At 41.4% G+C, this 12,024-nt stretch overlaps 1 protein-coding gene across 1 annotated transcript; it reads right to left on the bottom strand.

The window, feature by feature from the left end:
• Positions 1 to 691: 691 nt before the first annotated feature.
• LOC124104388 (prothymosin alpha) lies at positions 692 to 1,877 on the bottom strand. Its single transcript, XM_046461316.1, has one exon. The coding sequence runs from the start codon at positions 1,702 to 1,704 to the stop codon at positions 1,372 to 1,374; it is 333 nt and encodes a 110-aa protein (XP_046317272.1). The 5' UTR covers positions 1,705 to 1,877; the 3' UTR covers positions 692 to 1,371.
• Between the last annotated feature and the right edge of the window lie 10,147 nt (positions 1,878 to 12,024).

Below are 12,024 nucleotides of genomic sequence, written 5' to 3'. Positions count from 1 at the left end.
CAACACCATTTATGAAGCTGCTCTTCATCTCCCAAATTGGTATCTTTTTTAGGGAGCAACTACAATGAAAAGACAATGGGCTTTGGAGTCAGGCCAGACCTGGGTTTGAATCCTAGTCCCATCATTTATGAGCTGGGTGAGCTTAGACAAACATGCATTATAATTTTTTGAAGCTTCAGTCTCCTCATCTCTGAAATAGTGAAAATCTTATCTAGCCCACAGTGCTATTATGAAAATATATGAGATAATAGTATCTAGAATGGACTCAGAATACCTTTAATTAGCTCTTTCTCCCTCCTATTCCAAGCAACAGAGAAAAGTAGCAGAATCTCTGTATGAGTTCAGAATCTTCACTTTCTTGTCAGATCATAAACACTCTTTTCTACTCTCTTTGATAGCATCATTAATTTTTACTTGAATTAGCAGCATGACATCAGACTTTATGATGTGGTGAATCCCATGAACTAAGCACAGGACCAGGCTGTGGCTATTGGGCCAATAAGAGAAAGTCCAACCATAGTCTCATCAATTAATGAGGAACAGAAAGCAAGGTCAGGCCCAGGCAGACCCCTTTTCAGTGGCAAGTTTATTCTCAGAGGCACCAGAGTTCTTAGAAGTAGTTACCTATCTTGGACAAATTGCATAGTTTATTCCAATAATTTCTTTTTTTTTTTTTTTTTTTTTTTTTAAATAAAATTCCGGTTTATTGTTGGACAACATTGTTTCACACATACATCAAACAGGCCAAAAAAATAAACAGCAACTTCATAGACAAAAAAAGGAAAAAAAAAAGAAACCTTTTTATCTTTGGCCTTTTTAACCATCTCATACAAACCAACTACTTATAGTACAGCTAAAGTACATACACAAAAAAAGTTACTGGAATGCTCGGAATAAGATTGTTTTTTTGTTGTTGTTTTTGCTTTTTTTACAAGGTTTTTTTTCTCCTTTGAGATTATAATGAACATGGTCACACCACAAGTAAAGTCAGAAGTAGGACAGAGAACGCTCCAAAGGCTGGTTTGGTCATCCGAGATCATTAAAAATGGCTGACCCCTAACAATATGTACAAAAATATAAAATGTAAATAAAAAATACAAACAAATTTTCCTTTTTTAAAGTACTTTTAAGAAAAAAAGCAGGGCCTTGGAAGTTTTGGTTCTTTTTTCCTCCCCTGTTGCAAATTCACGTTGTGGTTTTGGTTGGGTGGTGAAGAGCGCACGTCATCTGCGGGTGGCACTGCCCGTGGTGGGCGGGCGGGCGGGCCTCTCTACTCGAAGGTGACCACGTTTAGATTCTGAGACGGGAAGTGGAGGGTGAATAGGTCACGGTGGCCTTTTATTTTTAGTTTAACTTTTCCTTTTTTGCTGTCTAGTCATCCTCATCGGTCTTCTGCTTCTTGGTATCAACATCATCATCCTCGTCATCTTCAGCTGCCCGTTTGCCCGTAGCTGCCTCAGCCTCCTCATCTTCATCTCCATCCTCTTCCTCACCATCACCTTCCTCCTCCTCCTCCTCTTCCTCACCACCCTCTTCCTCTTCTTCATCTACCTCATTGTCAGCCTCCTGCTCCCCATTTTCCTCATTAGCATTCCCATTAGCAGGGGCGTCTCTTCCATTCTCTGCCTCCTCCACAACTTCCTTCTTCTCCTTTAAGTCCTTGGTGGTGATTTCAGAGCTAGTGTCCACGGCCGCGTCTGACATGGTGGGGCACGCCGGTGATCCGATGCAGTGGGTTAAAAAGGAAACTAGAGTTCAGGGACTCTGGCGATAAAGCTGCCGGAGTCCGCGGCGGAGGTGGAGGCGCGCGGCGGAGGTGGTTGCGGCGAGAGGGGAGCTGGACCCAGGAACAATGCAAAGATGGCTTTTCAGAGCAGCCAGTGCCCAATAATTTCTTGATTCTGACCTGTACTAAGAATTTGCATTTATCAGGGACTCAATTGCCCACACCTGCTTAAAGAAAAGGCATCCAAGTCCACTCCAGGACAAATGCATCCATGTAGTATAATGCTTGATAATAGCAGTATCATCAATTAATATCAGAATAGATCATTACTGTTTAACCTCATCATCTCTGCAACTCCATTTCATTCTCTCAAAAACTCAGTAAAGGAGGCATAATATTTATTGTCATTTTACCAATGAGGAAGCAGAAGCTCAGAAAGGTTGAGTTGGTTGACTTGTCCAGGGTCATACAACTAGGGGAGTGGTCTTCTTGACCCCTTTCCCACAATCTTTTATTCTAATTGACCTCCGGCTATCATAATGGTAATGACAATAAACCATAACAATATAAGAATACAGAGTCCCCTGTGAAATGTATAGAATTGGCTCCTAGAAGACAGGTGCTCTGAGATTTATGCACAAACAGCTGGATCCAGAATGGCTAATACTAATTCCCTACTCTCTACCTACTGCTCCCTCTGTCATCCCCCTCCCCATAGTGGTTTCAATATTCTTGGTTGCTAGCATGATGTGGTTTTCATGAGAATACCTAATCATGTTTTCCAATTTTAGAGCATTCACTTCCTCATAAAACTAAAAATAGAACTACCCTAAGATCCAGCTATATCACCCCTGAGTGTTTATCTGAGGAAAAGGAAGTCAGTATGCAAAACAGACACCTGCATACCCTTGTTTATTGTGTCACTATTCACCAAGATATGGAGTCAGCCTGAGTGCCCATCAACAGACAAATAGATAAAGAAAATATAGCATATAAACAAAATGTAGCATTACTAAGCTATCAAGAAGAATGAAATCATGCAAGAAAATGGATGGAACTGGAAGATATCATGTTAAGTGAAATGAGCGAGATACAGAAGTGTGTATCACATGTCTTCCCTCTTATGTGAAGACTAAAAAAAGAAAAAAGAAAAAAAAATTGAACTCAAAGTCAAATAGAAGAAATATCATTAAGGGTGGGAGGGGAACCAGGAGAAGGGGAAAGATGGGAGGCAGGAGAGAATTGAAAGGAAGGTGGACATGATCAAAGCATATATAGTGAAACCCATTAACTTGTACACTTAATATGTGTTAATAAAAAAATCCATAAAAATATAAAAGTAATCGCCTAAAAATGAAGAGAGTAATGTGCTCTGAATCTACCAGATGTCCTAGAGCCAAGCTTGTTTTGTAGGACCAGCAGGAGCAGTGTCACCAGGGAGAAATGTAGACTCTCAGCATTTACCCCAGAACTTCAAATCAGAGTTCAGCATTAAACAAGATGCCAGGCAATTATTCCATATCTATGAAGCTCCTGAGAAGCTCCTAAAATGCCAATAACACTGGTCTGAAGATTGTACTTGGGTACTAGAGTTCTAAATCCTGCCAGCATAGTCAGTCAGCTTCAGTGCTGTGGCAGAGCCCAGCACGCTGATTTCTAAACTGTGGCCTACACTGAGTCCTCCTAGTAGCCCCTTCCACCTGAGGAAAGGTGGGAGGTCAGAGGAGGCTCTTTGAATCACTCTGGGCTCCATGGCTTCAAAGGGGGTACTCTGAGCTTCAAAGTGGAAGTCTCTTGCCCATCTGAATGTGGCAGTGGAAAATTTATCTATGCAGTTGACTCTATGTGTCCCTCTATAAACATGTCAGGACAGGGGAATTGCTGGCATAAGGTAGGTCTCCAATGGATCATACATCATTCAGGAGGGTGGCTCAAAGGAGCTGGATTTGTAGCTCAGTGGTAGAGTCCATATTTAGCATGCACAAGGCCCTGGTTTCAAACCCCAGTATTGGGGCAGGGGGAAGTGGCTTTAGAGTCACATCAGGTAAATAAAAGCACATTTTATAAAAGGTTTTATGGAATATCTATCTGTAATGAGTGTCTTCTCCTGCTTTTTATTGTTTATTTTTATTTATTTATTTTATTTTTTTTGTGGTGCTAGGGATTGACCCCAGGGCCTTGTGCATGTGAGGCAAGCACTCTACCAACTGAGCTATATCCCCAGCCCTCTTCTCCTACTTTTTAATAAATGCCCATTCCTCTTTGTGCAAATGAGCCACACTGCCTTATCTGTCAGTCTTGCCTCTTTCCCAGCGATCTTATAGCACTGACTTGGCCCATGCAGCTCTGTGTTGTCCCTCATACCTGTGCTCCTGACAGAGTCTAGTATGTGGTGTTTGAGTTTTGCTGAACTGATCCACGCGTGCCTGAATGTCAATCCAAGCAGCAAAGACCCATTTTTCCTGTTGCTCTTTTGACCCTGGGAACAAAAAAGGAAATATAGTCAGAAGCACTTGAAGGTCTCATGTTCTTTGGATGAACTAACTTATCCAAAGCACAACTTCTAATTATTGCACCATGTCAAAATCTGTTATTCTACCATGGAACTTTCCCAGCTCAGGAGAGAGCATCATCATCCATGTTGGCTCTTCAAGCTGAAATCCCAGGTATGACTAATTATTGAATTCCTCCTTAGATCAAGCCCACATCCAGTACATCAGCAAGCCTGTCAGCATTTCATCCAGAAAACCTTGCAAAAGTGCACACTTCTCTTCCTGTCAATCACTACTGCCCTGATCCATCATGTCTAGGCTGCAACTGCTCCCTCACCAATCTCCCTTCTACTGGTCTTAAGTTCCACAAAGAGGCCAGATCTTTTCAAAACAAGTTTCTCAGATTATTGTTGCAAACTTCCCTTCCCCATTTCAAAATATCCAATGGCTTTTGGAGAAAATCCATCATGGACTTTGGTTTTGTCCTCATCTCTTTCTTAGTTTTTTTTTTTCTATTAATCTATCTCCTTCTTTCTACTCCAGCCACATAGGCATATCTGGCCTATGGGTGTCCTTGCTGCCTCTTCTTTCCATCTGGGGCACTTTTTCCTTAGAGGATCACACTATTTCCTTTCCCTGCTCAAATCTAAATCCAAGGTCTTGTCCACAGGGAGGGCCTCCCTTGGTATACTATCTGAAGCAAGTTCTCACAGAAACCCAATAATACTATACTGTCCTCTAGGCCTGTCACTGTCTAAATTACCTTGTTAACCTTTTTATTTGTTCCTGTTTGTATCAACACTGGACTATAAGCTCTTGAGAGCAATTACCATTTTGTTCATGTATACTTGTTTTTCATAAATTGAAAAAGAAAGCAGTGCCAGGAGATATAAACAATACCACCTCCATTTCTGTATTAATTTTTTATAGTATTTACAGTAACACAGAATGTCAAAACTATCTGTGTGGGTTGGAGAATACCATATGTAAGGAGCCTTCCTTGGGCAATGCTGGGATCAACTATAACTCCAGAGAGCTGGGCCACCAGCTGCCGCCACAGGGATGAATCACAGCTATCTTGGCTCGGGAGCCAAGGAGAAAAACTCAAATGGAATATCCTACTGATGATGAGTCAGCAGTGTCATGTGAAAAGGAGTAGATGAAGCTGAATCAATAAATCACTGATTTGCCCCCCAAAAGAAAATGTTTCCTACTTGGTTTCAAACTTCCAATTGAGTATGCTTCACCCAAGTTCAGAGCTAACATTGCATGCAGACAGGCTGATCTGTATATCTTCTGTAGGCTGATCCACATGGGAACTCTACACTCTCACTTCAGAGCAAAATAGTTGTATAGCATGTCTCAAACTATGCCAAGTGTTGTCTAACTACTAAAGGATGACCAAAGAAAAAGAAAAGTCAAAAAAAGACAACAACCTAAGAAATATACTTTGCAAATAGTGTCCTCTCTATCTTCTTCATGAGTTCTTTCCCTTTGCCTGTTCCCAGTGTCTATGTTCCCACAGATTTTCATCTACACTCATCCATATTTATGGTCTAGGACAACTAAAATATTAATTCCTGTGTCTCCAACAAGATCTCTTTCCTGAGCTTTAGTCATTCATCTCCATCTGTTAGATAGAAATTAAAACCAATAGACTTGCAAGGCCTGGTGGCCTAAGTCTATAATCCCAGCTACTTGGGAGGCTGAGGCAGAAAGGTGGCAAGTTCAAAGCCAGTTTCAGCAAGTTAGTGAGACCCTGTCTCATAATAAAAAGGCCTAGAGATGTAACTCAGTGGTATAGCACCCCTGGGAGTAATCTCCAGTACTGCAAAAGAAAAAAGATTGATATACAATGGAGTTCACATCTTGAAGAGTAAAATTTCACACATTTGACTATGTATACGGCCAAAAAATTAGCACTATAATCAAGATAGGAACATATCACTTCCAAAAGTTTCCTTGTGCCTCTTTGTAATTCCTTCTCTTTCTCCTTTACATTCCCAGGCAAACACGATCTGCTTCTACTATTGATTATATTTCATGTTCTATAATTCATATGAAGGGGCTCATTCAGTTTATTCTCTTTATTTTCTGGATTCTTTCAGTGACCATAAGTGTTTTGAGTCACACTCATGCTGTTATGGGTACATTCACTTTTTATTTCTGGGTAGTAGTCCATTGTACGAATATAGTACAGTATTTTTTTTATCCAATTACCTGTTGGTGGACATTAAAGTGATTTTTAGTTTATGGTTATTACAAACAATGCTGTTATAAAATTTGTGTACACATCTTTTTAGAGTTTCATTTTTCTTGCATAAATGCCTAGATATGGAATATTTAACTTTTTAAAATTTTTTTTTACTTGTAGATGGACACAATACCTCCATTTATTTATTTTTATGTGGTGCTGGGGATCGAACCCAGTGCCTCACACATGCAAAGCAAGCACTCTACCACTGAGCTAAGGCTCCAGCCCCCTGGAATATTTAACTTTTTTTTTAAGAGAGAGAGAGAATTTTTTAATATTTATTTTTTAGTTTTTGATGGACACATCTTTATTTTATTTGTATGTGGTGCTGAGGATCAAACCCAGGGCCCCATTCAAGACAGGCGAGTGCTCTACCGCTTGAGCCATATCCCCAGTCCCCTTACCAAACTTTTAAGGTCATTCTTCTTATTTTTAGCCATTAGGGTGTATTTCCTGAGATTGGGATGTGATTACAACCTCACTGATTCATTGCAATCTCTTGCCCTCAGCTTTCTTCTTCCATACCTTGACTGAACACTTTAAGACTCTACGCAGGTCTGTGATGTCTTCCCACATTTCTTACCACCCAAAGAAACTCATCTCCCACAGACCTTGCCACTTGACAGTGCCACATCTATATTATAACAGATATACCTGGTCGGTGTGTTCTAGCTTGTCCTATCTTAAAAAGGAGGAAGAAAACAGAAGAAGGAGGAGAAAAAAAACCCCACAGCATTGCCTGAAATCCATTGAAATTCACAACAAATGTTATTAAAAGTTTCACTTCCTTAAGGAACAGTGAATTATGTCACAATTCAGACTGAGGTTTAAAACAAGCTTCTCTTTCAGATAGCTTTTCTTTTTTTCATAATTTCTCCCTTTCATGAAAGTGCCATTTATAGAGAAATATGACATTCCTATTTCAGAGAAATAAACCAAAAGAGGGCACTAGCAGGAGATGATTGCAAATGATGTGTCCATTAAGAATTTCCATTCTTTTCAAGTTTCAGGTTTACAACTTAAGCACTTATAACCCTGGGGAAAAAAGAATTCTAGGATTGCTCAACCACAGTTTATTGTAAGAAGCAGGACTGTTTCGTAGATGCCCCCAGGGACCTTTACAAAAGCCTGGTAGCTGGAGGACCACTTACTGCCATTCCCTATCAGGACTGAAACACAAGCTGAATAAGTGAAGGAAGGGAGATGGAGCGGAATAAAGGAGATTAGTTTGCATTATTCTCCCCTTGTGTTCATCTTTCCTTTTGCCTAGTCAGGTATCAGTAGAAGATGATATTTTAACTGTTTCTTCTCTAAAATAAAAAAGAAATCATGTCCTTGTAATGTGCCCATCTTAGGCTTCACCAGCCAGTAAGCACAGATAGGGTTTTGAAGCCCAAATCTCAGAGGTTTCTGTTTAGCTGCACACCCTGCCCCACTTCACTCCCCAGGGCAATCGGTCTTGTTTCGATTCATTTCTTTTGCTTTCCACTCTTGTTCTCCTGTAGTTCATGGAGCCTCTGCAGCCCCGCCCTGATATTCCCAAGGAGAGGCAGTTCTGATTGTAGAATGCAGCTCCAGTCCACGGGTTGTTGCCAGGATCCTGCAGGAATTGAAAGCCAGCTGTTCTTGATGTCAATGAAACAGGAACCCTGCCTCAAGCCTGGATGCCAGGGATCCTTATTACCATTCTTGCAAAGTCAGGAAAAGAGGGTGCAGTCTGTATGGTGGAGAGTGGAAGGCAGGATTTCCTGTAGAAACTCAATTTAAGCCTCAGCAGTAAGTGATACAACGTTTTTCCTCCTGCCCAGGTGGTGGGGGTGAGCCAGGATCAGTAGCCCACAGGATAGCAGTTCCTCAGAGTCAGGAGCTGCAGCACTGAAGGTAGGAATCTGCTCATCTCCAACTGTGTGCATCAGCAACCCTTAAGTGAGGTGTACCTAGCATGCTGCCCTCCACCTGCTTAGGGCAACACTTTTGAAGCATAAGGGAGAAAATGTTTTCATTTTCAGCTTGGAAAGGGAGTATGGTTCTCAGAGCAAGACTGCTTGAGAAGCCCTGAAATGTTTAGAGATTATACTTTTAATGCCAGTGTAGCTGCATGTGGCGGACAGAGATGGTAGCAAATTCTTTGGCAAGCTTCCTATGGAGTTGTGTGGCCTATCTGACCTCCCTGCAAATTGGAGCCAGACTGGCCTGTGAGCACTGAACCAATACAGAGTGATGGAAGTGAATTTAGGTAGCACTTGGGCCTGACCTTCAAGAGGACTGGTAGCCACTACTTGGCTTCTAGAAGTGCTGTGCTGCTTGCATAAGAAGCCTGGCTACTGTCCTGCTGGAGAAACCATACAGAGAGGCTTGAAACTACGTGCTGAGGAAGAGGCCCCAGCTGAGTCCAGCCTTCTGGCCATCCCTGCCAAGGTTCCCAGGTCCTTTGGAGCCTGCAGCCCAGCCCAGCCACCAGCTTCATACCTCTGAGTGACCTGTTGGTTCTACATGAAGTAGTAGAATCAGTTCTTATTCTGTACAAAGTGTTTTATTGTTGTTTGACTTCCCTATGGTTTACCAGTTGTATAGCAACAGATTCTTGAAGCCTGAGTAAGGACAAATTCTACAGCAGCCTCCAGGCTGTGTTGGGAATTCCTGTTCTCTTTCAGGACCTCAGCCCTTCTCCTTGTCTGGCCCTCCTCACTGGACTCCTTCCCCTTCTGTTCAGATCATCTGGAACCTGGGGAGTATAGTTTCCATGGGACCAACTAGGCTTATTACCTGAGTTTTCTCTATTAGATACAATCACTACACAGGAAGGGATACATTGAAATAATGGAACACCATTCTCTGCCCATCCAGGACACACTGTGACATGAAATTTACTAGTTGCTATGACTGTTATTTTAAAGTTAAAAAAAAAGATTACAGATAAGGACTAAGCAGGAGGAAAAAGTAAACCTATTCAAAAATTTGCTTCTTACAATTGGAGAGGAAAGATAAATTCAAGGCATAGTGCATGGATAATTATGGTACTTTAATTCTTCCTTATTATTATTATTATTTTTTTGTTCATTGCTTTCTCTTCCCCAGTGACCATGCCCTAAAGGCCGTGCTGCATTTTTGAGAATACAAATTCAAAAGTTCCCATTATTAGTGTCTGTTAGAGCTATTTTCTCTTTCTTTTACCCTGCTAAAATTAGCATTCCTAGCTGGGATCTGTAGTTAACTCAGTACAGGGCTCCAGCTCTAAGTTAGATGCCAAGAACACCTTTTCAGACTGGTTCCCAGGGAGTACATTGATGTACTATGCTGGGGGCATCAATATGATGTTCAGTGAAGCATAGTTGTTTCTATTCTAAGGGATACGTTTGACTGTTTATAGAGCAGCAAGAAACAGCCCAATCTTCACCTGCTGACAAAATGAATGTGGGTGAGATGCTTTCAGATTCACGGCACTGACGTTTGTGAGCAGTGATCAGCTGAGTTTAAGTGTGGCTTGCAGCAAGCAGGAGCTTACTGGATCTCAGATCCCGAGATGCCCTTTTTATTTGATCTAAGCACAAAAAGAGAACTTTTCTTAGCTGGGTAAAAACAAAAAGGGTTTAGGAATTTAATGTGCCAAGGTTACTATGTCCCATTTAGCAAGAAGTCATTCATTATTTTCTTATTGTCTAACATCAAATTGTAGGATATTTGCCAACAAACCAAAAAGATAGCAAACTGGACTGAGGAAGAATCGAATAGATTAGTTAGGATTTGTTTTAAGGAATAGAAAAATTAGGACTGCCTTATGGTTTATACTCCAAACTGAACACTTTGAGAGTGAAAGAAGGGTGCCTCTGATAGCCACATTAGGGCAATGGGAATAAATTTGAACAGTCCTGGCCAAACAGGACTAAGTTTCCACCCTTGAAGTATCCCACCTCAAACTGACTTAAGCTATGAAGAAGATTCACTGGTTCACATAACAAAAAGCCCAAAGGCTAGACAGGCCTTGAACCAGGCTCAACAGGTGTCTTCTAATGTCTTCACTCTGCCTTCCAGGTGGTCACTTCATCCTAAGTCTGCCTCATCTTGTGATTGTAGGATAGTTGGCAGTAGCAACTGGATTCCTTTTTTCATTCAGCAACAGGAAGAACCCTCTGTCCCAGCATTCCAAGCAAGATTTGCTGGGCTCAGACACTTAGGTTACATGCCCACTGTTAGGTAACTGACACAGCCAAGGAAATGAAATGCCTTGATTGGTTTCCACCCTTAAGGACCCCCGTTGAAGCTATGAGTGGGGTCAGTTTCACACAATTTGGAGATGAGAGGCTTTTTCCCCCATTACAATATAGGTAATGTTAAAAAGAAAGAAAAAAAAAGGAGGGGGAGGCTGTGTTAAGACTCGGTAGATTACCGTCTGACCTATCAAAACAAACCTGAAATTTAATAAAATGACTTCCTTTATATTGTAGTAGTTAAGAGGGGGACTCTGGTGTAAAATTTCCTATGTGTAAATAGAGGTGTTCATCTCAGACAAACTGTTTAACCTAAGTCCTACTTTCCCAGTCTGGGAAATGAGGATAATAATAGGAACTGCCTTATAGGGTTGTTATAAGGTTACATGAGATACTATGTGTAATGTGTTTATGACAGTGTTTGGTACATAATAAATGCTTAATAAAGGTCAGACTCTATTGTAATGGTCCTGAAGATAATTTCTTAGGAGGATTGTGATATCATAATATATAAATTTGGGTTTTTTTCCATGGCACCTGGCTTATAACCCCTTCCAACTCAGCCATACAAACTAGAGTTTCTCTTCTCCAAGGAAGTCACAGAAACTCTAATCTTTCCCACCTATTGTCTTGGAGGTGGCTATAAAGGAGTTCTCTGACTTCCCTTATCTGATGGTAGGTCATAAGACCCTCCTCATTCCAGAAGGGTCCTGTTCCCTGCCCTGGTGGGAGGACTGCTACACAGAGAGATCAAGAAGAATCTGAATAGACAGGCCTTGCTGGGTTTTCCACTGGGTCTATTAGCAGTAGATATGAAATAGTCTATAAAAACCCAAAAAGAATGGGATTCCAGAAGCTCTTGATGGCTGAACACAGGAAGGCTCACAGGAAGAAGAATGAGAAATCCATGGGCTGGGAGGGTGTGCACCCCAGCTCCACAGAATGGAGGCTCCTGGGTCCCTTGAAACTTCACCTTGGGTACCTCTTCTTCTGGCTGCTTATTCTCATCTTTTAAAATGTTTTTTTATAACTAACGGGTAGATTAAGTACACTTTCCTGAGTTCCGAGAACTACTTTAGCGAATTAACAGAACCTGAGGAGGGGTTCATGGGAACCCCAGTTTGTAGCTAGTGGGTCAGAAGTTCCAGAGCCATAGATTTGTGCCTGAAGCTGAAGTGGGTACAATATGAAGGACTGAGCTTGTGGAATATGACATGCTATCTCCAGGTAGATAGTGTCAAAACTGAATCAAGTTAGAGGATGCTCAGTTGGGGTCCACTACAGAATTGTTTGCTTGCTGGTGAGGAGAAATCCCCACAACTTTTGAGGTCATGGCATCTTCTA

Source organism: Marmota monax, unplaced genomic scaffold (assembly GCF_021218885.2).
Source record: "Marmota monax isolate L192 unplaced genomic scaffold, Marmota_monax_Labrador192_F-V1.1 WCK01_AAM20220418_F8-fsc00001, whole genome shotgun sequence".
In the NCBI taxonomy this organism is placed as follows: Eukaryota; Metazoa; Chordata; class Mammalia; order Rodentia; family Sciuridae; genus Marmota; species Marmota monax.
Note: the sequence above shows the minus strand (reverse complement) of the source record. Positions and strands in the feature narration are given on the sequence as shown.